Source organism: Adiantum capillus-veneris, chromosome 7 (assembly GCF_014529385.1).
Source record: "Adiantum capillus-veneris isolate H3 chromosome 7, ASM1452938v2, whole genome shotgun sequence".
NCBI lineage: Eukaryota > Viridiplantae > Streptophyta > Polypodiopsida > Polypodiales > Pteridaceae > Adiantum > Adiantum capillus-veneris.
The window spans coordinates 85063444-85090515 of record NC_140937.1 but is presented as its reverse complement, the minus strand read 5'-3'; the positions used below and the strand labels follow the sequence as shown (position 1 = coordinate 85090515).

General features: G+C 45.9%; 1 protein-coding gene across 1 annotated transcript in view; it reads left to right on the top strand.

Moving 5' to 3' along the window:
• The first annotated feature begins 2619 nt into the window (after positions 1-2619).
• Positions 2620-27072, top strand: part of LOC147454149 (uncharacterized) — a 28910-nt gene continuing 4457 nt past the window's right edge. Inside the window, exon 1 of the mRNA XM_086516177.1 lies at positions 2620-3048. Within this exon, the coding sequence (XP_086372303.1) occupies positions 2856-3048 (193 nt within the window). The 5' untranslated portion in view covers positions 2620-2855. The remainder of the gene's footprint in view (positions 3049-27072) is intronic.

Below are 27072 nucleotides of genomic sequence, written 5' to 3'. Positions count from 1 at the left end.
ATCATCCTAATGTTGTATGTTGATGACATGCTGATTGCAAGTGCTAACATGTAGGATATCAAAGACCTAATAAAGGAGCTGTCTGAATCTTTTTCAATGAAAGATTAGGTGTTGCAAAGTGGATATTTGGTATGAAGATATCAAGGGACATGACGAAGAAGATAGTAAAGCTATCTCAAGAGGATTACATCAAGAAGGTACTAGAAAGGTTTGGAATGCAAGATGCAAAATCGGTTTCTAAATTGTTGGCTAGTCACTTTAAACTAACCAAGGATATGTTTCCAAAGACACAAAAAGGAGATAGCCTATATGTCTATAATTTCATATGCTGCAGCGGTAGGTTCTCTAATGTATGCAGTGGGAGTTGTGAGTAGATTCATGGACAATCCATGTAAAGAGCACTGGCAAGCTGTGAAGTGGATACTTAGGTATCTAAAAGGGACAACAACGAATTCTTTTGTATTTTGGAGGCACTCATATTTTCTTGCAAGGATATGCTGATGCAGATATGACAGGTGACAAAGATATTAGAAGAAGCACTGCTGGATATGCCTTCACAGTTGGAGGCACATCAGTAAGTTGGGCTTTAAAGCTGCAGAAAGTGGTCTCCATTTCAACCATGGAAGCAAAATATGTAGCAATGACGGAGGCAAGAAAATAAATTCTGTGACTTCATAGATACTTGGAGGAGCTTGGATACAAGCAAGGCAATTGTGTCTTGTACAATGATAATCAAATCGCCATTCATCTTGTGAACAATTCAGTCTTTCGCTCAAGGACAAAGCACATTGAATTGAGATACCACTTCATACGTACTCTTTGGAAGAGGGACATCTAAAGCTAGGAAAGGTGCACATAAGAGAGAATCTTGCAGACATATTTACGCAGGTGGTCAACAAGGAGAAGTTGAGATGTTCTCACCTTCAATTGGCATTCAAAAATAAGAAGCCATGATGGAAAGGAGTCGCAAGTTGGTGCGGAGATCAGTCTCCGAGTAGGAGATTGTTAAGTATGGAGCTTGATTTACCTCTTGTAACTTTTAGTTTTAAAAACGTACATTTGTAAGGCCCCCATTACGAGGAGAAGCCATCGTGCGTAAGAAAAATCACTCACCAAAAAACCAAAAATTCACGCTCGGAATATTTCCTTTTCGTCAAAATATTTTGATCGGAAGACGCCTAGAAAGTGATTGAAAATTGGCTGATCGGTTGACCGGGCCGGTAGTCAATGGTTGGTGGCCGATTTCTAGGCGTAATTGTTTTCTCAAGGGCGACCACACATGGGCGCATGGGAGAATTGAACTCGGACTTGTCTACAGACGGATGACTACACATGGCTGCCTCTCATGAGAGAGGGCATCCCTTTTGGCCCATAAAAGGAGGCTTCTTTGACGGTGCATTTTGAAGTTGATGAAACAAGGTGAGTGTGAGGTGGTGAGAGGGAAGCAAGGCGGGAGCTTCATTAAGAGTATAATCACTTTGTAACCTACTTCTAAGTTGAATTACTAAAACCATTGAGTGACTGCTTTCCCATGGACGTAACCCACACTGGGTGAACCACATATATCGTGTGTGCTCTCTCTTTCTCTCTCTCGACTTTATAATCTCTCGTGTGTGAAAATTATCTTTCTCCATTAAGTAAACTACTCCAATATTTACTTAGCTACGTCCTATTTCCTAACAATTATCACCCAAGTGCGGTAGCTTGGTTATGCCATTTCCCTCTTGAATAGCAGGTCTTGAGTTCACCTTTCGTCGGATAGATCTTTAAGGTCTCTTGGGATAGCTACCTACGACGTTAAAATTCTCTTCTTCTTCTTCTCTTTCTCTTTATTTCTCAAACAATGCAATTTGCAAGAGCATCTAAGTTTTATCATAAGATAATAATGTTTATTATCAATATTACATAAATAGTAAATCTCTCTCCCTCTCTCTCTCTCTCTCTCTGTCTCTTCTCTCGGGTGTGTGTGTGTGTGTGCGCTAATAAAAAGACGAAAATGGTATAACCTTTCTATCACCCAAGTGTGGTAGATCTTGAATAATAGGTCTTGAGTTCAACTCCTCGCCGATTAGATCTTTAAGGTCTCTTGGGATAGTTTCCTATGACGTTAAAACTCTCTTCTTCTTCTCTCTCGAGTTCAACTCCTCGTCGGTTAGATCTTTAAGGTCTCTTGAGATAGTTTCCTACGACGTTAAAACTCTCTTCTTCTCGGGTGTGTGTGTGTGTGTGCCAATAAAAAGAGGAAAATGGTATAACCTTTCTATCACCCAAGTGTGGTAGATTGGTTATGCCATTTCCCTCTTGAATACCAGGTCTTGAGTTCAACTCCTCATCGGCTAGATCTTTAAGGTCTCTTGGGATAGTTTCCTACGACGTTAAAACTCTCTTCTTCTCGGGTGTGTGTGTGTGTGTGTGGGCGTGTGTGTGTCAATAAAAAGAGGAAAATGGTATAACCTTTCTATCACCCAAGTGTGGTAAATTGGTTATGCCATTTCCCTCTTGAATACCAGGTCTTGAGTTCAACTCCTCGTCGGCTAGATCTTTAAGGTCTCTTGGGATAGTTTCCTACGACGTTAAAACTCTCTTCTTCTTCTTCTTCTTCTCTCTCTCTCTCTCTCTCTCTCTCTTTCAATACTGGCTCCATAGCAGTTTTTTCCAGATTCGTAGCAAACAATAGTGAGAGCTCTTCTGAAACGGTGCTTGGCTCAAGTTGGCTGCGAGTAGAAAGATTGCGCTTTTCTGTCGGGAGCGTCGTTTCGCAGGTTCCTGCAGGTGGTGGTGAGCAGCGCAAATGCAGCGAATGTGGCTCTTCAAGCATGTTGTTGCGGAAATTCGGTGGAAATTGCTAGTGGGCCATGGCGCTCTACACCAGGCGAGTGATTACTCCTGTTGAGGACATCTCTAGTGGGAGATCTCTCTCCCCTTCCTCCCGTCCACGGCGTCGTGACAACGCCCCATTCACAACGTCTAGGTCAAACCTGCCCTCCAACAAGTCCGTGCAAGTCTCTTTTGCCTCCCCTGCGCGTCACCCCCCTTTACAGCGTGCCGGTAACGTTTCTCCATGAATCTCTTTACTTTGTTCATTGTTTGTCCATGTGAACACCATCGGGAACATGTTCTACGCTTAGAATGGCACAATAAATGGAAGATCCTTGGGATACTTTAGAAAATTCTGCTGCTCATTAGGCGCACTTGGATGAACATTGTACCTTTTGCGGAAATGGGTTTGCTATCCTAAGCAACTGGGTATAAGTATGGGTGTAGCTAGTATGGGAGTACATTGCATCGTTTACTTTGTGCATGACTTCAAATGCCATTGATCCACTTCTGTTTATACGTATAAGCTGCATGAGGACACATACAAGAAATTTGGGAATGTCTTCTGATAGAGAACGAGTATGAAAACGCACCTTACTTGTACAACACTAATAGGCTTGCTGTTGCAGACATCCTATCCAACATGCATCCTCTACGTCTCTCTTCGCTAGCTTGTCCTCCATTCTCTACTTGATGCATCATCCAAGCTTGCCTCGTGGCTACACCCCCGACCCCCAAAAAAGAAACGAGCTTTGTTTACGGAACACTTTTGCATTTCTTTTCTGCTTTGACATAGGATTTTTTTCCCTCTATTAGGGATACATGCCTCCCTGTTTGTTACAATTTGAACGACTTTATCTGGCTCCCGTGGGCCATCGATAATTAAAGTAACCCCTTGATTTGCTTAAGCATGCTTGATGGTCATGGTAAAGAGACTTTTCCCTATCAAGCAAAGTAGTGCACGATCTTCCACAAGGGCAGCACATACTTGGGGAATACGGTCTTTATTGAAGTATTTGGTCTCAATGCCAAGACCTTGGAGAGGGTAAGGTACACGAATCTTGAATAGGATAGTTTGCAACATGCATAATGAAGAACATGACCATACTGTTCGATGTCAATTGTCTATGATGGTGGTAGAAGAAGTGGGCAATGACAACATTGGTGTCCTCCTCCTTTATGGGGTCACAAGAGGCATTGAGGTTGCTTTAGCGCCTTGCAGGACTTTGCATTACTCCAAACACTCTTCAAGAAGATGAATGTCACGCCATTTATAGCATTGGACCATGGAGCACACGCGATATGCTCAGGTAGGGTGCTTAGTGCACACTGCTCGTGCAGAGCTTGGGGGTGGAGTCCACACGGGATCTCAGGAGGCCTAGGATGGCGTGAAGGGTGTGTAGCCCGGCACACTTAGGATTGTGTCTCTTGGGGCCAAGTGTGAATGGCCAAGGTCTAAGTCTTTATTAAGAGGACTCCTATGGTTGGGTGGTTAGTCATTAGTAGTGCTCCTACGCAGAGAGCTCCTCTAGAGAGCTCGTAAGAGAGACATACGATGCCTAGATTCCACTGTAGGGGTGCTTGATGGAAGAGATTGAACATTGCGAGTGCGGTTTGAGTCTTGAGAGGGAAGAATATATGGGTCTATAGTCGCTTTGCTCTCTTAAATGGTTGCCTTGTCTAGAAGCTCCCTCTTTTCGACAATGACCTGCTTGCAAAGGCGGGCCTCATGGCGAGACTCATGCAAGAATTGTGTGTTCAGTTTGTTTGCCGCAACTTTTCTCTTGGAAGGGCAGAAATAATAAATTGCATGCCTTTTCGAGAAGCTCCTCTTGTGACGATGATTCGCTTGCGAAGGCAGACCTTAGGGCAAGACCCATGCAAGAAGGGTGCGTGCACTTTGTTTGCCCCAACTTTTCTATGGTAATCACAAAAATTACATGACCACAAGCGTGCACCCCTAGCGGGTGACATCCTGTCAAAGTGGACCTCATCACACCAAGTCCAGTCGGCGGTGTATTTGTTTAACTTCGGGGTAATGTGCAGCGGAAGTGATTTATGATGATAACTCAGGATGATAACTCATTAGAGAGATGTGCAATAGACTAGAGTGAGAGATTCTGTGAATGAAGGTTTTGTGAGTGATAGAGAGAGAAAGAAGACTAACACTTGATGGGGTCCCAAACCACCCTCCTCTATCGCTAGAGAGGTGTTTGCTTATCACAAATGCTGATACAATTGTCCTAGATGCCTAGATGTTGAGATGTTGGGATCTTGCTGCAGATGCTTGGATTTGAGAGGCTAAGGGCTGAAAATGCAGAACGCTGGGGATCTGGAACTTAACAAGTCTATGGGCTGGTCCACTATGGCTGATGTCGAGAGTGCTGATGATGACGATGGAAAAAAGGCTATAATCTGAAAACACTGGCTGATTCGATGGGGCTAGGGCTGAAATTTGTTGTTGCTATGAATATTTGCTACATGCTGGTTGATTGGTGCAAAAACGCTGATGAACCTATGTTGGGTTGATGCAAAAATGCCCAAGAGATGAAGGTGCTATTGCTAGAAAATGCTTGGTGAGGGTGCTAGTTCTGAGGGCACTGATGCCCTCATGGGTTATTGACTTATTGCTAAAGGATAACCCAAGGGGTCTCCTTTTTAGGGCATAAAAGCTTGGTCGAACGATGCTAGCAGGCCAGCTTTACATCCCACGACTTCATAAATGCATGTCACTTATTAGTAAGTAGTAACTCATAATAAGAGCCACTTCCTATAAAGTAAACTATACAAGCACTTGAACCGAATGTATTACCACGTTCGTTCTAGATCAGACTCAATGGTACTCGGAAGCCTCGGCTCCTATTCTCAGGGCAAAAACCCTATTCCCAAGAACCTTCGTTCCTTACTCAAAATCCTCAAGAACCAAGGATTTTGCCTTTGGAACTCCTTCCAGACTCGAGGCATGGCATTCCTAGAACTCTTTTCCAACTCTGTTCCGAGTCCTCTTTCATAGATATCTTAGCAACAACTATGCTTTCTTGGACACGTGGTCCTTCCTTGGGAATCTCAACTCCCTGGGGGACCTGATCCCAACTCGAGAGTTTACCAATCGCAAATCCATGGATCTACTCTCAAACTCAGGGTATGAAACACTTGGGCTGATTTGGTTCTAGTTCCTTAGAGCGTTTTTCTCTTGCAGAGGCTAATGTGACATGCCTTCCTTTGCTCCTATGCCCTTGTTAAGAGGAAGTGCACCTGCAAACAAACACTCAGAGATCAAAACATGAAAAACGTTACTTGTGAGTCTTGAAACTTGGAACTCAACTCGGTTATTGGAAGCAACTTTCTACGCAGTGAAACCTCTCTTCTTATCCTACACACAGAAGAGGTGTGCTCTTGCGTTCCTTCTCATAAATCAACCCCGTCTACGACATTCGCAAGCTGAAAACAGAGAAAACAACAACTTGTTGCGATGGAAACAATCTCCGTAGGCACTTCTTCGCGATGGAACTTGCCTACTCGGTCATGGCGACATCTGGTGCACTTGGGGCAGTCATGGGAGTTATTGGCGGCGTCATCTTGGCGGCTGAAATCTGCAGCAGCATGGGCTGATCTTTAATGCTGGCTTTTTCTGGTACCTTTGAGTAAGAGAGAGTCTGCTTTTATAGCTCTTGGCAGTCAGCATTAATAGAGGGGGTCTTCCCGGCAAGATCAAAGTAGAGAGGGGGCGCCAGGGCTAGAGAGAGAGAGATCGCTAATCTCCTACTAAAAAGAGAGAGAGAAGGGGGGCCCCTAGTTTTTGCTACTTATTTTAATCGTGGGCTGTCCACTTATTAAGTGGGCGGCCCGACACATTTAAAAAATGGTATGAACCCGCCAAAAACGAAATGGATGATGATGTGGCAACTGTATGAAGTCTGGACGCCTGCGTTTTGCGTTGACAATGCTACATGGTAGACTATACGGACCTCCACAATTTGCGCTGTGATTGCTGACATGGCAGGTGTATGGCTTAACATCTTTCTCACTGGCTGATTTCAGCGCTAGCTTTTGGGCCAGATGCTTTTGGGAAGTGGTAGCTTCTTATGTAATTACTTTTGAGAGACCAAGGGCATTTCAATATGTGCCATGGGCTCAATCCTTGGCACGTCCCCGCGTGCGAGTGCCGAGGACAGAGTACTGGCTTGTATTGAGTTGAAGGAATATAAAGAAATACCGAAAGGGGTGCCAGGGTTTGGAGTCAGTGCTCTCCTGGTTGGGGGGGGGGGGGGGGGGCTCCGCCACTCCCTATCTCGTGTGTCATGCATCTCTTTCAGTTTAGTTGTTTTTGAAGCGTCTAAAGTCTGTTCAGTCCGTTATTTCCCGTTGGCACGTGGTGCCTTCCTGTTACAATGGTAAAAGAGCTTCAGACGTGTACTTTTCTGAAAGCATACGGGTCCTACCAAAGAGCAGACAAAGCAAGATGGTGCTTCCAAAGTTTATAGAAGTTTTTATCAAAGAATTTGCGTGTCCTTGCCCCGAACTTACTAGCCACTTTCACCCTTAGTTCATCGTGCATCAGACGTGCTCCCGTCTTCATCGCTCTGTCTTACGGGGCATAAGCCATTGTTTTTTTCTCAGAAGCAATGTCATACAGTGGTGGTTATCTATAGCTCCCAAGCCGCACACTCCAAGGACTTGGTAAGCTTTCAAGAAAATTTTTGCTCGAAGTTACATGCCTTCTGACATCTTCCTTGGAGTGGAGCTTCTGGCAAAGTGTGGTATCTTGAAATGCTTGCCAACCCTAGCACATTACGACTTGAAATTTCTGGACATGTTTCAACAGGTGTCTCTTCTCGAGCTGATAACCTTGGAGGCCTAGTGGTGTCATGATTGTGACGTATTCTTGTCTTTGTATTACCTTCTTTACTTGATCCTTTTGCAGATACAAAGATGTACCAAATCAGAGACCCTTGTTCTTGAAAGGACGTGTCTCGTCGCACCTGTTCGACGAATAGCCATGTCTCTTCAGCGAATGGCTGCACCTTTACACCGAAAGGTCACGACTCTACAGCAAAGGGACACGACTATTGGCCTAGAGTCATGTCTTTTGACCTATGGTCATGTCTCTTCATCGTGTCTCTTCAGTTTCTATATAAGAACGCCCTTGTAACACATTTCAAGCAATGAATCGAGTCTTCTAAGTCTTTATCTATGAGTCAAGTGTAAGTTTCTTAAGTCTCAATCATGAATTTAAATTTTAATTAAGAATTAGTACCTAGAATCCTTACAATGGTATCAAAGCAAATTTTTTTCTCGGGACCCGAAGGTTGTGAGCCTCTCACCCTCGCCGCTATGCACTAACCCTCTCCCGGGGTTCCATGGAAGCAGCAAAACGGTGGTACTCACATCCAAGCAAGCACGAGGTAAGATGAATTCCCGAGCCTTGCTGAGTCGAAGCTTCATACTCTCAGAAATCTCATCCAATGATTGACTTTCAGCATTGGCATCGGGCACTTGACTAACCGAGCAAGTCAAAAGTGACTGGAACAGACGGCCAAAAGTTGCCTCATACGGAGTTCGACCAATGACAGAGGTAAAAGAGTTATTCAAAATAGCGTGAACCAATGGGAGATAGAGCTCCCAATGAGACTGCTGATCATGCACATATGACTTTAAAACATCAAAAGCCAACTGATTGTAAATCTCTGTCTGACCATCTGATTGTGGATGAAAAGCTGATGAAAAATTCAACTTAGTGCCAAAATTTTCAAAGAGTGCACGCCAAAAATTGGACGTGCCAATGACTGACTTTCAGCATTGGCATCAGGTATTTGACTAACCGAGCGAATCAAAAGTGACCGGAATGGACAACCAAAGTTGTCTCATGCGGAGTTTGATCAATGGTAGAGGAAAAAGAGTCATTCAAAATGGCTTGAACCAATGGGAGATAGAGCTCCCAATGAGACTGTTGATCATGCATATATGACTTTAAAACATCAAAAGCCAACTGATTGTAAATCTCTGTTTGACTATCTGACTGTGGATGAAAAGCCGATGAAAAATTCAACTTAGTGCCAAAATTTTCAAAGAGTGCGCGCCAAAAATTGGACGTGAAATTAACATCTGTATCTGAAACAATCGATTTTGGCAAACCACAGAGGGGGTACCGATGCTTGATGAACAACCGTGCTACATCTTTTTTTTTTTTGGGAAAAATCAGGGTTGTATATTACTGAGTACAATATAATCCCCAGCGGATGCCAAAATAGCCTATCACGTGGGGTGTACAAGCTGAATGTAAGGGTGAGAGCCACTATAGTGACAACTCGACTAGAACAATCTCATGGTGGTCCGTGTGATGAGTGGAGGAGAAACCACCGAGGGGGGGCATAATGCCATGTAATCTGGCCACCTGTAAGTGTGAAGAAGAGTGGAGATCGGGCCCAACGCCGAAGGAAGGCAAATCGACGAGCCTCGGCTGCTCGAGATGTACCTGAGGAAGAATCCCACTGCCAAATCAGGGTGTGAATGATGTCCAACCAAATGGCAGTGAGGGTATCCTGAAGGAGCTATGGAGCCGCACTGAGAATGTGAAGACAACGAGCTCTCCAAACATTCCATAGTGTAATGCTAGTGATGACTGAAAAAACTTCATCACGTGTCTGAGGTTCCCCCTACCAAGCAATCTGTGGTAACATAGCCAAAGTCCCTCGCCGATAACCAGTCGAGGTAAGCATAAGAGCTGGATCTGTGTCTGAGCCCTCGTAGAAAAGATGCGGTCCGGGCATCGGCATCAACCATGAGACAGATCCCCAAGTGAGAAATCCATGCTGAACACCGGCTCTGCTAAGTAAAAAGCAAACTGCTAGCCACACTACATGAGAAGATGAGCATGACCAAAGACAGTGTGCAGGTGACTCATGTAGTCACAAAGGACAGCGAGTACATAACGGATCATGACCCATAGTAGCTAGCCAAGTCCCAACTGGAAGTCCTGCATGTGCAATCATCCACATGAAAAAAGAAATACGACGAGTGTAACAAATTGTTGACGTGTCAAAGCCCTGAAGAAGGGAGCCAACTTGCAGATGTCGGCCGAGGGGCCTAAACCCTAATTTCTGCCAGAAACCCTAACTGCTGAAACCCTAATTCTGGAAACCCTAACCCTAAAACCTGCAAACCCTAATTTCTGCCAAAAACCCTAACTGCTGAAACCCTAATTCTGGAAACCCTAACTCTAAAACCTGCAAACCCTAATTTCTGCCAGAAACCCTAATTGCTGCAAACCCTAATTCTAGAAACCCTAAGAAGAACAAGCAACAAAAGAAGTCCTACCAACTTATGGGGACCCCGTCCGATGGGGCCCCAAGTGACATAAAGGCATTAAAAATAAAGCAGAACACACTCAAAAGACTTTGCACATCAAAATATGATGATGTGGCACATGTACGGACGTCCCGGAATTCGCGGCGGATTTTTAGGGAAATCCCGAAATTTTAGGAAAGTGATTTTTTGGAGTCAGCTTTTCATATTTGATGCTTTTAGGCTTTGGGCCTTTAAATATGAGCCTTGGGGGCCCTCTCTGGCACTCTTCAGCGTGCAGATTGCAGAGGAGGTGCTCCCCGGTTGTTGTACTTTGCGAATCAGCAGTAATATAAAGAAATACTGAAAGGGGCGCCAAGGTTTGGGGCCAATACTCTCTGGGGTGGAATTTCGCCACTTCGTGTCGCGTGTCGTCTCTCTCTCTCTCTCTCTCAGTTCAGTTGTTATTGAACAGTTGTTATTGAAGTGCTAAAAGTCTGTTCAGTCTGTTCTTTTCTATTGGCACGTGGTGCCTGCATTTGTGACAGTGGTATCAGAGCATCAGGCGTGTGCTTTTCTGAAAGCATACCGGTCCTACAAAAGAGCAGACAGAGCTATTGGAATTGAATTATATTTGAGGTATCAGCCACTCCCACCCTTACTTCATCGCGCATCGGGCGCGCTCCCGTCTTCATCGCTCATGTCTTACATGGCATAAGCCATGCAAGAGAAGGATCCAGATTTGTTTCAAGTCACTGTTTTTCTCAGAAGCAGTGCCATGCAGATGTTGATGTCTATAGCTACCAAGCAGCATACTCCAAGTACTTGGCAAGCTTTCAAGAAAATTTTTGCCCGAAGTTATATGGTTTCTGACATCTTCCTTCGGAGTGCAACTTCTAGCAGAGTGGGGTATCCTGAAATGCTTGCCATGGAAACCCTAGCAGATTATAACTTGAAGTTTCTCGACATCTCCCAGTAGATGTCTCTTCATGAGCAGATGACCTTGGAGGTTCAGTGTGATTGCTATCTCTTGGGACTACCATCGCCGCCAAAGAAACACTGTCTGTCCAAGAGCTGATGGACCATGTTGTGCTCGGCTACGACCTTATGGAAGGAACCTAACCCTAATTTTTGGTGCAGGTTTCAAGATGGAAAGTCGATCGACTTTTCGAGCTCGATTGATGTCGAGATTGCTTTTTAAGTTTAAGTTCTGTTTGATCTTGTTTGGTGATCCTGTTTGGAATTTGTTTGAAATGGATGATATCTGTTTTGAACCTGTTTTGGTGCCGATTTGAATTGTTTGACTCTGGTTTGATACTGGTTTCAATGATTGGTGATTTTACTCCCGGGTGGAGAAGTGAGAAATAGTGTTTTGGTATTGTTTGAACCTCGGAACGACGCAGGCCGATGCCTGGGGAGTGTTTCGTTGTATGCTTGAACCTCCGAGCGACGCAGACTGCGGTCTGGGGAGCGTTTGGTTGTACAGTCCTCTGAGCTCATGGCCCGGACCTTCTTAGGTTATTTGCGGGGGGAGTGACGAGGTAGTCGTTGAGTAGCTTCATAGCGCAGACCGTTTGTCTCGGAGGAGTTCTCAGCGGCGCTGTTTGTTGTGTCTTGTAACATGCATATGTGAGCATTTGTGTTGCATTCTGATGTGTCAATTACTGAATATTCCTAATTGGATGAGATTGCCTGGGTATGTAATTTTAGTGCATCAAGACACCCGTGGAAGATCAGTACGGTCTGGGTGTGATGGCTAATTTTACTACGCCGGAATATCAAGAGTTCCAATCTGGACGAAAGGAGAAGCTAACTCCTTGATCAAAACAGCCGAAGGAGAAGCTAACTCCTTGATCAAAAGAGCGGAAAGGAGAAGCTAACTCCTTGATCAAAAGAGTAGAAAGGAGAAGCTAACTCCTTAATAAAAAGAGCAAATTGATTGTCCCTCTGAATGACCCTCGGAAATTTTTGAGCTAACTTGAGTTGTTTTGCAGATATGCTGTAATCGCGGACGATTACTCTCTTTCAAGAAGGGGAGATGTAACAAATTGTTGACGTGTCAAAGCCCTGAAGAAGGGAGCCAACTTGCAGATGTCGGCCGAGGGGCCTAAACCCTAATTTCTGCCAGAAACCCTAACTGCTGAAACCCTAATTTTGGAAACCCTAACCCTAAAACCTGCAAACCCTAATTTCTGCCAAAAACCCTAACTGCTGAAACCCTAATTCTGGAAACCCTAACTCTAAAACCTGCAAACCCTAATTTCTGCCAGAAACCCTAATTGCTGCAAACCCTAATTCTAGAAACCCTAAGAAGAACAAGCAACAAAAGAAGTCCTACCAACTTATGGGACCCCTGTCCGATGGGGCCCCAAGTGACATAAAGGCATTAAAAATAAAGCAGAACACACTCAAAAGACTTTGCACATCAAAATATGATGATGTGGCACATGTACGGACGTCCCGGAATTCGCGGCGGATTTTTAGGGAAATCCCGAAATTTTAGGAAAGTGATTTTTTGGAGTCAGCTTTTCATATTTGATGCTTTTAGGCTTTGGGCCTTTAAATATGAGCCTTGGGGGCCCTCTCTGGCACTCTTCAGCGTGCAGATTGCAGAGGAGGTGCTCCCCGGCTGTTGTACTTTGCGAATCAGCAGTAATATAAAGAAATACCGAAAGGGGCGCCAAGGTTTGGGGCCAATACTCTCTGGGGTGGAATTTCGCCACTCCGTGTCGCGTGTCGTCTCTCTCTCTCTCTCTCTCTCAGTTCAGTTGTTATTGAACAGTTGTTATTGAAGTGCTAAAAGTCTGTTCAGTCTGTTCTTTTCTATTGGCACGTGGTGCCTGCATTTGTGACAACGAGCCGCATGTAAATCCCAGATGGCTGACCAAAACTGCTGTAGATAGGCATGGGAGAGACCTGAATGTAACCAGAAACGCATACGAGTGGGCTGCTCTGGGTGCTGTCTCATCAATGCTAATCTTCCAATTCTAGAATGATACAGTTGCACCGATGGGGTTAGAGTGAGGCCAATGCCACTCTCCTGGGTCCCAATAAAGCTGAGATAGGGCACGACCGTGCTACATCTTGTGCTCTGACTGTGGCCTTATAAGGAATTTACATGCAAAACTTGCTGAAACGATCAACAATTGTCAACCATTGAGTGTTCCTTGAATGCAAACTAGGTGGAAGGTTAGTTACAAAATCCATGGAAATATCTTGAAAAGGTCCGTCGGGAATAGGCAGCGGAAGCAAGAGGCTTTGCTGCTTACCTCGAGGAGCTTTTACCTTTTGACATATAGTGCACTGTGTGACGTAACGAACCACATCTTTTCGCATTTTAGGCCAATATAACGGCCTATCATGAGACGATTAAATGTACCCACGGCACTTGTCAATCGAAAAGGCATAACAACATACTCCCATTGCCCTTGCTCTGTGCGAAAAGCGGTCTTGAAGATGTCGCCTTTGAATACCTATACCTGATGGTATCTACTCTTGAGATCGATCTTACTAAAAATCTTTGCCCCATTGAGCCTATCAAGGATATAGTCAATGCGAGGCATCGGGAACTTGTTCTTGACGGTCATCTTGTTCAATGCCCTGTAATCAACACTCAAACAAGACGGACCATCTTTTTTGCGGACAAACAAAATTGGAGCAGCAAAGGACTTACACTAGGACGTATGAATCCTCTAGCCACCAACTCCGTGAGTTGCCGCTCTAACTCTTCTTCCTGTGTTTTGTTCAAACGGTAGGGAGCCTTACTGACTGATTGTGCCTCTTCCGTAAGCTCGATGCGATGGTCCTCCGGCCTCTCGGGTGGGAGACGGGATGGAAGATCATCCTGCAAAAAGAGATGCTTAAACTTTGTAAACAAAGCTGAATACCGGTCTGGTGCCTGAATGCTCTGGGTAATTGGAGCAGCATAGATGAATGCCGCTTGTGCTCCTCGTCGTAATTCACGTTTTACCTGCACATGAGAAATGAGAGGCAAAGAATGCAGACTCTCCTCAGCACGAATGATCATGGGAGAGTCACTCTTGGCATTTAATGTGAGAGTGTTGGCCTCCCAATCAATGAGAGGGTTATACTTCCGAAACCATCTAATGCCCAAAAGTATATCACATCCTGAAAGAGGAGACACGAGAAATTTCCTACGGAAAGCAGCTTGTTGAACTGTAAACAACACAAGGAGATTTCTGACTAACCTCTAGGCGGGGTCTCTCAATAAGAGAGGCACTAATCACATCATGCATACTGCCTGGATCAAACAATATGGTAAAATGTTGACCCTTTACATGACCATAACACGTCATGAGAGACTCATCAATGTGTGTGTCAGAGACATGAGAAGATTCAGCTTGGTTCGTTAAAGTGCTTGTGGGTGCCTTAGGTTCTTTAGGTGGGGCTGTCTTAGGACAAGCCTTCTTAATGTGACCCTTGACGTGACATTGATAACATCTACCTTCCTTAGCATAAATCACTTGTTCTTCAGCCGTTATGTATCCTCCTATAATTCCTTGTGCGGCTTTTTCATCCGGGGTTAGCTTAGGTTTTGCAGGTGCTTTAGCTTTACCCTTAGATTCATTTTGAGAGTTCTTTTTCGAAGGATTAGAGGAAGATTGGCTAGAAGAGTTACCATTCTTACCGTTCTTACCATTCTGCGGGTTTTGTGAAGTCTAAGAGGTTCCTTGAGAAGTCTTGTTCTCCTTAGGCTTTCCCTTATTGTGCTTCATCTCCTGTGGAAGAGCAATCGCTACTGCATTGTTGGGATCGATTGGATCAAGTACCTCCACATCAAACTTGATATACTCGTCCAATCCATAAAGGAATGCCTCTTTGCGCTTCGCATCCGATTTGCGTAATTGAGTGCCGAGCTGCAAAACACGATTAGAGAAAGACATAACTGGCATAGCATTTTGCTTGAGACCGCGCCAATCGTCCTTTAATCGTGCGAGGTATTGGGGTGGCATAAACCGCGCCTTGAGCTTGTCTTGGAAGTCGGCCCAATTGAAAGAAAGGGGCACGCCGTCCTCGGTTTCCTCTAGGTGCGTGGTCAATTGTGCCTCTTGCCATGTGTGGTACCAATTAATGGCATCACGAGCAAGGTACATAGCTGCCGTCAAAACCTTGCTATTTCCTGTCTTCTTAGTGTCGTTAAATTGATGCAACCAAGAACGAATAAAAGTAGCATCCATCTTACCATCATATTTATTGAAAGTCAACTTCTCGTTGACTGGGTTATTGGATTCTGAATCTCGGTTTGCGCCACTTGATGAACTACCAACATCTTTGGCTGGCTCGGACTTCGAGGTGAGAACCTATCGAATCAACTCTTGCATGCGTAGTTCTCTCTGTGTCTCACGCTCTACCTGTCTTTCTTTGGTCGCCAAGCGCGCTTGCTCATGCTCACGCTCCATGGCTTCCTGTCGTGCTGCTTTTCTTTCTTTTCGTTCCTCAGCCGCAATGCGCGCTTCGCGATCCAAGGTTTCCTATCTGTTTTGGCATTCACGCTCCTCGGTGTTTTTGTCGATTTGCTTTTCTTTCTTTTCATTCCTTGGCCACCAAGCACGCCGCGCTCCACGGCATTGCGATTCGCTTCTCGTTGTGCCATCACCACGCGATTCGCTTCTTGTTGTTGTGCCATCATGTTTATCATCGACTTGACCAAAGACTCCATAGGAGTTGGTGCAATTCGTGGCGTAGATGGGGAAGGGGGGAGGGTCAGAAAAACCTCACGGTGGGGAAAATTCTTCTTCGCCACTGCCATGCTCATCACCTCCATGCAAAGTATCCATTTCGCTTTGGGTAATGACCATACATTGAAGTTGTGGGTTCTTAAGTTCAAGAGGAACTTGGGTTCTTGTGGGTCTTGAGTTCTTGAGTTCTTGAGGTTGATCTTTAGCTTGTAATCTGTGCTAGAGAAGGATCTTCTCTTACCCGAGCTATACTCTTTCCTGCAGGCGCACCCCTTGGCGGCCTTGCGCTCACACCAAGGTTTCCTTTTCCCACCTCACGTTGATTGGCCGGCGGCTAAGTGCACGGTCCGCTTGCAATGAGTGAGAAGAGAGCAAGGGGAGGCTGGACAAGCCCTTCTTTCTTGGGTTTCTTGTCACTCTTCAAAAACACGATTAGTAATCGACACGCCCAAGAAGACTTGGGTTACGTGCGACCGCAACAAGCAAAAAAAATTATGTGGTTCTTGTGGTTCTTTCCTTGAGTGATACAGAACACTGCCAAAGCTTTGATACCAATGTAAGGTGCAACGGAAGTGAATGTTGAACTTTGCTCAACTTTGCTCAAGATGGGTGCTCCGAACTGTGCTCAAGGTTCCCTTTACCTACGGAATGGAGAGCCTTCCGTGCCTTTAATGAGGGAGTGCAAGTGATCACAAACAAAGTGGATAAACACTGTGAATGAAGGTGCTGAGACTGAGAGATAGAGAGAGAAGAATACGACACCAGACAAGCTGTCAAACCCTCCTCCAAAGGCCCCTCTCTCGATGGCGAGAGAGGTCTATGCTATTGATTGCAGAAATCTGGTACAAGATACTGATGCAAGTCGTGAGGCTATGATGCAATTTGTGTCTAGGTTGGAGACGACGGTGACGACGAGTGCGGCGACGACGACGTATCTGCTGAAAACGCTGGATTTAATGCTGTTGATACTGCTGAAAAACGCTGAAGTTGCTGCTGTCTTATGCTGCTGAGAAAACACTGGTATGCTGATGTCCAAAACGCTGAATTGCTGCATGGAAAAACGCTATCAAGTAGGCTTGATAAACGTTGTCCAACTGCTGCAAAATGCTGTCCCAATTGGCTGCAAAACGCTGTACCAACGCTGATGGAAAACGCCAGTAGTCCAAGGCTGAAAACGCTAGGGTTTATGGGAGGGTTCTTGCTTGAGAAGTTTCCCAGAGGGCCTGCTGCATTGGGTGCGTGTGCTCTCCTTTCTCCTTCTGCCAGATTGCACTAGCGCTAGGTTTTCTTTTATATTTGCTTAGTTCAATTGCCCTACCTAGTTCCCAACAAAAGTCACTTAAAAATAATAAGTGAAAAATGGCTAAAATAGGGAAAATAGGTTTTGTGCACTGGAAAATGCTCTTGATGGATTCTGATGGTAATGCTGATGATCATGCTGTGTGCAACCAAAGGATATGCATCTAAAGTGCCTGGCATGCACGGTCTGCGAATAGACTCACAAAAGTGCCAGAACACTTCCTAAGCTATGCTAACTGAACCCTTGTCCTGAAGTAGCTTGTCCACATGCACATAGGGTTAGATGTGCACGTGACATTTAGGATCTAGCCTGGCACTTTGTGAGCCTTTAGCAGGACGTGCATGTTCAAGCAACATATCCTTTCTTGCACAGTACAATCAGTTCAGCATATAGGCATGTGAACAATCCCTTAAGGCACTTAGTAATAAGTGACCTTTCAGCATTTTTTTCCCAAGGTCGTGGGGCTCTCATTGGCACTGCTCGACCAAGCATTCCCTTCCTATATAAGTGACTTGGGGGCCTGGGGGTCACCTCTTGGGGGAAGAACAAGTACCAGCACCTGTAGTACCCGTAGGAGACAGCAGCACCAGCCATTCAGTACATCATGTCACAAATTGTTGACGTGTCAAAGCCCTAAAGAATGGAGCCAACTTGCAGTTGTCGGTTGAGGGGCCTAAACCCTAAGTGAAGAGGCAGAAGCAACAGAAGATGAACCCGGATTTCGTGCTGGCTTGCTGACGTGGCAGACTGTACGGAATCCTGTAAATTGTGCTGACATGATGACGTGGCAGGTTGTACGGAATTCCACGTTTTGCGTTGACTGTTGACACGGCAGCTGTACGGATTTCCGTGATTTATGCTGGCAGCTTTTTGGCATTGCTTTTGGACCAGATGCTTTTGTGTTTGAAGGCTTTTCACTGTAAATTGCTTTTGGGGCCTAGGGCCTTTAAATATGAGGCCATGGGCTCATTCTCTGGCATGCTTCTTGGAGAAGGTGCAGAGTCTGGAGTACCAGCTTGTACTGTGTTGATGCAATATAAAGAAATACCGAAAGGGGTGCCAAGGTTTGGGACCAATACTCTCGGGGTGGAATTCCGCCACTCCGTGTCCCTTGTCGTCTCTCTCTTCCAATTCAATTGTTATTGAAGTGCTAAAAGTCTGTTCAGTCTGTTCTTTTTTATTGGCACGTGGTGCTCGTCTTGTGACAATGGTATGAGAGCATCAGGCGTGTGCTTTTCTGAAAGCATATTGATCCTACCAAAGAGCAGACAGAGCAAGATCGCACTTCCAAAGTTCACTGGAAATTTTAGCTTCGTGCTCCGACCGCGGACTTATTAGCCACTTCCCCCTTACTACATCGCACATCGGGCGCGCTCTTGTCTTCACCGCTCATGTCTTACAGGGCATAAGCCAAAAAGATCACTTGCAAGAGAAGGATCCAAGATTTGTTTCGAGTCAGTGTTTTTCTCAAAAGCAGTGCCATGCACATGTTGATGTCTATAGCTACCAAGCCGCACACTTCCAAGGACTTGGCAAGCTTTCAAGAAAAATTTTGCCCAAAGTTATATGGTTTCTGACATTTATTTTTGGAGTGCAACTTCTGGCAGAGTGGGGTATCCTGAAATGCTTGCCATGGGAACGCTAGCAGATTATAACTTGAAATTTCTCGACATCTCTCAGTAGATGTCTCTTCACGAGCAGATGACCTTGGAGGTCCAGTGCGATTGTTATCTTGGGACTACCATCGCCGCCAAAGAAAGCATTGTCTGTCCAAGAGCTGATGGACCATGTTGTGCTCGGCTACGACCTTATGGAATGAACCTAACCCTAATTTTTGGTGCAGGCTTCAGGATGGAAAGTCAATCGACTTTTTGAGCTCGACTGATGTCGAGATTGCTTTTTAAGTTTGAAATCTGTTTGAGAACTTGTTTGGTGATCCTGTTGGAATTTGTTTGAAATGGATGGTATTTGTTTTGAACCTGTTTTGGTGCCGAGTTGAAACGTTTGACTTTGGTTTTAATATTGGTATCATCGATTGGTGATTTTACTCCTCGGTGGAGAAGTGAGAAATACTGTTTTGGTATTGTTTGAACCTCGGAACGACGCAGGCCGATGCCTGGGGAGCGTTTCGTTGTATGCTAGAAAACCTCCGAACGACTCAGGCCGATGCCTTGGAAGCGTTTGGTTGTATGCTTGTAAAATAATTGATGTTGTGACTCCCGGCCGGGACCTAGATGGTTATGCGTGAGGAGTATTAAGAAGTCTGAGCAGTGGTTACTCTCAACACCTCCAAACGACGCAGGCTGCAGTCTGGGGGGCGTTTGGTTGTAAAAGGTCTCTATATCTCCCGGCCCGGACCTTTTTAGGCTATGCGGGAGGAGTGATGAGGGAGTCGTTGAATATATCCCGGCCCGGACCTTGTTAGGTTATGCGGGAGGAGTGTTCATCGTCGACTTTATGTTTCTATGTCTTGTAACATGCATATGTGAGCATATGTGTTGCATTGTGATGTGCCAACCACTGAATATTCCTCATTGGATGAGATTGCTTGGGTATGTAATTTTAGTGCATCAAGACACCCGTGGCAGATCAGTGCGGTCTGGGTGTGATGGCTAATTTAACTACGCCAGAATATCAAGAGTTCCGATCTGGACGAAAGGAGAAGCCAACTCCTTGATCAAAAGAGTCGAAAGGAGAAGCCAACTCCTTCATAAAAAGAGCAAACTGATTGTCCCTCGGAATGACCCTCGGACATTTTTGAGTTAACTTGAGTTGTTTTGCAGATATGCTGTAATCGCGGACGATTACTCTCTTTCAAGAAGGGGAGATGTCACAAACTGCTGACGTGTCAAAGCCCTCAAGAATGGAGCCAACTTGCAAATGCCGACCGAGGAGCCTAAACCCTAAGTGAAGAGGCAGAAGCAGTAGAAGATGAACCCGAATTTCGCGTTGGCTTGCTGATGTGGCAGACTGTACGGAATCCCGTGAATTGCATTGACATGATGATGTGGCAGACTGTACGGAATTTCGCATTTTGCGCTTGCTGTTGACGTGGCAGCTGTACGGATTTCGGTGATTTATGCTGGCAGCTTTTTTGCATTGCTTTTGGACCAGATGCTTTTGAGTTTGAAGGCTTTTCACTGTAAATTGCTTTTGGGGCCTAGGGCCTTTAAATATGAGGCCATGGGCTCATTCTCTTGCATGCTTCTTGGAGAAGGTGCAGAGTCTGGAGTACCGGCTTGTACTGTGTTGATGCAATATAAAGAAATACCGAAAGGGGTGCCAAGGTTTGGGGCCAATACTCTCGGGGGTGGAATTCCGCCACTCCGTGTCGCGTGTCGTCTCTCTCTCTCTCTCTCAGTTCAGTTGTTATTGAAGTGCTAAAAGTCTGTTCAGTCTGTTTTTTTCTATTGGCACATGGTGCCGTCTTGTGACACATCAAACCAGCGTTTCAGCACACCAGCATTAGCGATTCTCAGCAATCAGAACCATCAGTGTTTTTCAGCATCAGCATCACTGATTCTAGCAGTGATATCAGCAATTTCAGCCATCCGATTTCAGCCCTTGTCGCCATCCACTTGCAGATACCTGCCCAATATCCTGGCGTTTTCAGATTTCAGCCCGCAGCCTCTCCATACCGTTGAGTTGGGGCTTCCCGTGCAAGTACCCATCAGCATTTCAGCATCTAGGATCATTGTAACAGCATTGTGCAAATAAATAAAGCAATTATTTGCTCTGGCAATAGAGCAAGGGGGCCCTTGAGGGTGGTTGGGGCCCGTCATGCAGTTTCGTCTCTCTCTCTCTCGACTTGGACTGAGGGCGAGCAGCTGGCCTGAGGGCGAGGGCGAGCAGCTGGACGAGTTGCACCTGCTGGACGAGGGCGAACAACCTGAGGCGAGGGCGAGCAGCTGGACGAGGGTGAGCAGCCTGAGGGCGAGCAGTCTGACGAGGGCGAGCAGCCTGAGGAGGGACGAGGGCGAGCTGCTGGTCGAAGGCGGTGCGAGCTGCTGGTCCTGTGTCAAGAGGGCGAGCAGCTTGCCAAGGGCGAGGACGAGGGGCCTAACCTCTGAAGGACCAAGGCGAGCTGTGCCAAGGGCGAGAGCTAGCTGCCTACCAAGGGAGAGGGCTAGAAGAGCCAAGGGCGACCAGACGGGACCAGTGCCAGGGCGAGGACGAGAACAATCAAGTCAGCCAGGACGAGGGCGGGGACTTGGTGACGAGGGCAAGGCCAACCAGGGCGGATGCTAGACCTCAGCTGGTGAGGGCCTTGACTCAGTGCTCGCTTTGTTCTTCTCTCTCGGATGGACCAACCTGTCGAGGATGGTGATGCAAGTGGCTTCACCACGCCACAAAAAATGAAAGCGACATTCAAGCGGAGGAACAAAGATAGCATACTCTCGCCAAGCTCATTGCGGGCAGGGAAAACTGTCAGAATCCAAGATGATTTAATGATGGAGAGGGTTCACGTGATGATTAAATCTGAGCTCAGCTTTATGAGAGATGACATCAGGAAAGAGATGTACGCAAACGCAGAGAGTTATAAGAATTCTATGTATGCAGATATGAGGAAAGAATTCTATAAAGCGATGCTTGGTAAGCATGATGAGATGTATCTATTTGTGAAGGGGGAGATGCAGGCTCTAATGCGGGCAGAAGTGAATGTAATGGAATGTATTATGCAGAAAAAGTTGGATAAGGCAATTGCAAGCTTTGAATCTTGGAAAACCAATGTGGAAAAGTGCATGAAGGAAAAAGATGCAGTGATTGAGGAGCTTAAAGGGGAACTTGCAGCGTGCAAAATTATGCCCAAAACGGAAGGGGGAAATCAGCCCTCGATGTTAAAAGAGCTCGAAGATATTAAGGAGCAGGTGAAAACTCTGCGCGAAGGGGAAGAACTAAACTCGAAAGAGGCTTCCTCATGGGCGGAGCGCCTTTCTAAAACACAGGATAAAGTTGACGAAGCAAAAAATGGATTGAAGGTGCAAAGAAAGGAAAGGCCCGGATGCCAGAAGCCGCACAGACTTCTACCATCATCAATATGACCATTGAGGAGGAACAGAAGAGGAGGACTAGAGCCCTCCATGTGCGTATTACTGGTATCAAAGACACCGAAAATGTAGAAGACGAAGTGAAGGAACTCTTGCAGTGCATGGGCATCCCGGAACCTATGCACACAGGTGTTTGGAGAGTAGGAAAGAAGGGAGTGGATGAGAAGGGAAACGTCAAAGAGAAAGCACTTATTTTACGTTTCCCGACTTTGGAAACAAGGAAGGAATTCCTGAAGAAGAGACCAGCACTTAAGAAAACTGGAATATTTATGGGGGATGACCTTACTTTAGCACAAATAGCACATATGCAAGAGTTGATGCCAGAGATCAAGGCAGCAAGGGAGAAGGGAAAAATTGCCTTTTACAGAGGAGGGAAAGTAGTGGTTTTGGAAAAACACACAGCATGACGGTGCGAGACATATGGGACCACACTCCGGATGGCGGCATGGAATTGTAATGGATCATATAGGTTGGATGTGGGTGCCTTTGAAGATAGCTTCAGAAATAGAGACATTGTCTTTTACTCGGAGACGCATCAAAAATCTGGACAGTTGATGCCAAGTGTGACTGGCTATTTATGGGAGACAGCTTGTCGGCCAGACGCTAGATCCCAGCATGGAAGTCGAGGTTCAGGAGGGGTAGCAGTCTTATTCAAGGAAGAGTTGCAGCCGTTATTACAGATTGTCCGGAGAGATGACCAGGCGAGATACATGTGGGTGAGACTGAGAGCTGAGACAGGCAGATTCTTATACATTGCTATATGTTACTTTCCCCCTAGCACATCAGTCTATACCTCACCTAGAGGGCAATCCCCTTTCTCTATACTTGATGCTGACATATGGGAGTTCTCTAGAGATGGAGATATCATTCTCTTGGGAGACTTTAATGCCAGGACGGCCAACTCCCAAATGGTATTTTATGATACCTCGGAGGAGATGCTGAGAGAGATGGATATATCGGAGATGGGACTTGACAGACACTCACAGGATAAAGAGCACACAGAGTATGGGAGATATCTCATGGAGATGACAACTACGCATGGTCTGGCCATACTTAATGGTCTAGAGATTTTTCCTTCGTCTGGGGGATTCACATGCTTTCCACACAGACATGGGGCCAGTACAGTGGACTATGTCATGACTTCACCGAGCTTCATCTCTCATATTCAAGATCTCAGTGTGGGCCCTAGGCCTGATGGACCATGCTCTCCTGACTTTTTCAGTCTCTTTCCAGTATAGTGTCTCTCAGACACCACGAAGGATTGCACACACACGGTATACTTTTACACCAGAGACGGATTCAGTCTATGTGGAAGAGATTTACAGACGGATGGGGGCAGCCTAGCCTGTATATACAGTAGAGGAGATCACCACTTTATTGACGGAGATTTTGCATGGGGCAGCAGGAGAGGCATACCCACACACTCAACCAGATCAGAGAAGACGTTCTGGGAACATGCCTCAGAATAGTTGGTATGATGAGGAGTGCAGAGAGATGAGAGTTCAGATTCAGAGCGAGCTTATACTTATAGTCATTACATATAGACAGTCTCGGATTGCCCTTCGGCGTTTAGTGCGACGGAAGAAGCGGGCCTTTTTAGCCCAGATGGAACGTGATTTGTATCAGCTCTTTTTGAGCCGAGATTCAGGTGAGGCCTGGCGTCTCTTCCATGAGCACTCACCTCCTCCAGTAATTACCTCTCCCGAGATTTGGGGTCAATATGCAGCATCATTATATACAGTACCTGGGCAACCACCATTACCAGACCCTCTAGAGCCATGTCCAGCCACTAGTACCTTCTTTACCACTGAGATGGTGAAGAACGCCATTGACAGGATGAGGACTAGGAGAGCATATGATCATGATGGTTTGGTGGCAGAGCACTTGATACATGCTAGAGATTTACTGTCAGAGGTTCTTGCGCGGTTGTTTAACCGTGTCATGTGTGATGGACTACCCGAGTCCTAGAGATTATCTACTATTGTACCTCTTTTCAAGGCAGGGGACCCCACGGTACTAGGGAACTACCGTACTATTATGATAGGGCACACATTGGCACGGTTGTATGCATCCATTCTTGAACAACAACTGAGTAAATGGGCAGAAAATGAGGGCATACGAGCAGCAGGTCAGGCTGGATTCAGGAGGGGTTTCTCCACTTTGGACCATATTCTTACACTCAGAGCCATTATTGAGGAGGGTCGGGCACATGGGAGACGGATGTATTGTTGCTTTGTGGACTTCCGCAAGGCATTTGACACAGTGCCGAGGGCCAGATTGATGCACAGGCTACTGAAGTTGGGAGTACCCACAGAGATCATATGGGGGATCATGGCTTTATACAGCTCAGTGACTGGCCAAGTACGCACTCCTGAGGGGATTTCTGACATTGTTCATTCCACTATTGGAGTGAAACAGGGGTGTCCTTTGTCCCCTACACTTTTTGGTATGTATGTAGATGAGGTCTCTGACTACATTGACAGAGAGGGTGACAGAGGCGCTCAGCTGGCAGGGACATGGATCCCTTTATTATTATATGTGGATGATATTGTGTTAATGTCAGAGTCGCCAGAGGGCATGCAAAGACATTTGGATGCATTGCACAACTTTGCAGAGGATAGTGGACTGTCTGTGAACCTCGGTAAAACCAAGGTTATGGTGGTTAACACCACACCATAGTGGGTCAAGAGATCGGCACCTACACTCGTATATGGCCAGGACGCTATGGAGTACACAGATGAATATACATATCTGGGGGTGGTATTCACGGGACCGAGGTTTACCCTGAGGAGAGCAGCAAAGACTAGACTATCCAGAGCCTATGCGGCGTTAGGAGGGCTAGAGAGGATGTGTTCGCAGGTTCGGTTTCAAGAACCACGAACAAAACTATGGCTCTTTGATACTTTGGTTGCTTTAGCTATGCTTTATGGGGTCCAAGTTTGGGGACCATCTGTGAATCATGACAGTTGGAGGAACATGGAGAGACCCTTGGTATTTATGATATCCCGGATGATTAGAGCCAAGGCCTCGGTACCACATGCGATTATTTGAGCGGAGGTAGCCGCCCCTCCTATAGAGATTGAGGCTCTTACCAGATCAGTGTCCTTTATGCACAGTCTATGGGATACACATAGAGGCAGATATACTAGACTGGCTCTTGAGTCCTCTAGACAGTTAGCGATGCAGGGAGATGCATCATGTTGGTATGCATAGATGACCTCATGGTTTCAGAGGCATGGTCTCAGCATGGATAGATTGCCTCCCTTTCAGTATTCCCTGGATGCACCCTCCCTGCCAGTCACACGGACGGAGATCACTAGACTCATTCGTCAGGATCTTATACAGTTGGACACCAGGAGGACATGGGTAGAGCCAATACAAGAGTTGGGCACGAAGATGGCTTTCTACAAAGAGCACCTTCTCCAACTTTCAGGGGATGGGTTTGTGACTCGTCTGAACTACATGGACACTCATTTATCTCATGGTCTGCGATGTGCTATTGGTCAGATTCGCACATCCTCACACCAGCTGGAGATTGAGACGGGTAGATTCAGAGGGATACCACCAGAGTCTAGGATATGTCAACCATGCGGTAGAGAGCCAGAGACAGAGCTACACTACATATGCCACTGCACTGTGTATTATGAGATACGAGGGCGCTTCCATTGCTTATTGAGGGAGGGTTTTGGACCCCTAGATAGAGTCATGAGGTATCAGGACTAGAGATGCCTTGGCTTATATCTACTTGAGCTACACCGACATAGAGACAGTGTTGGGGAGACATGGAGTACGACAGTCGCAGAGACAGATCACAGATTTCTTTGGATCGAGGGAGCTAAGAGACCAACCACCAGCACAGGGTTGTACCCGCATTCATACCAGAGGCACCCTCATTGACAGGGCGATTGAGCTCGGGAGATCGAGACGACCACGACCGAGACATAGGAGCACACTACATCGACGGAGACTCCAGCAGAGGATCAGAGGCATTCTAGCACGACACCCAGATTGTCATTGAGGGCCTATTCTACATTTTCACATCTCACATTTCACACTTCATTTCAGTTTTCATTTTTACTTTCAGTACTTTTTGTACTTGTACTTCAGACATTGTATTAGATTCACCACTTTGTATCTGATGGTCTCATAGGTCATTTTGGCCTTTTGAAGACGTTAATATATCATTTCATTTCATTTCATTTCTCTCTCTCTCTCTCTCTCCCCCCCCCCCCCCCTTCCATTGTGTTTAGTTCAGTTTCTCTTTTCAAGTGAAGTAAAGTAACCATGTGTTTGTTTGGAGTACTAATCCTGAGCTAAATCCTTAAACATTTCCGCTGCACCTGACATGCCTTATGTGTGGAAGGTGGTTGGGATCAAGCTCTCTACCTTAGAGCTTAGAGGCCATCTCCAAGCAGCCTTTTATTCTAGGCCTCACATTAGGATTGTGGGATCTCTTTCCACTGAGGAGAGTTACTTCAAAGCTCATTTTGAGACATCAGATCAGGCAAATGAGGTGCCAACATAGAGCTCCTTTTAAATTGGACGAAATCATTTTGCTATTTCTACAGATGTAGACATGGCATGGACCTTTGTGGTCACAGTCAGAGTAGCGTGGCGGTTTTTAAAGTTTTGGCTTTACATCTTAGAGATTGGGAGTTGTACTTGGTGGGGGTAAGACCCAGTCCGATGGAGGTTGAAGCCCCACTTTTAGACTTATTCTTTGCTCCTCTCTCGTGAAGGATCTGTCATGGTTCATCTCCCTTCCTACTATTCGTGGGGGAGATATTCGGCAGAGAGTTTTCTTCGTTGGGCTTTTTGGACAGTTGCTTGTGGGAGACCTGGTGAGTTTTGGTAGCAGCATGCACTGGTAGGAAAGTGCATGAGGCTTCCACTCCTGGGATTCCTTCTCCTACTCAGGCCCACT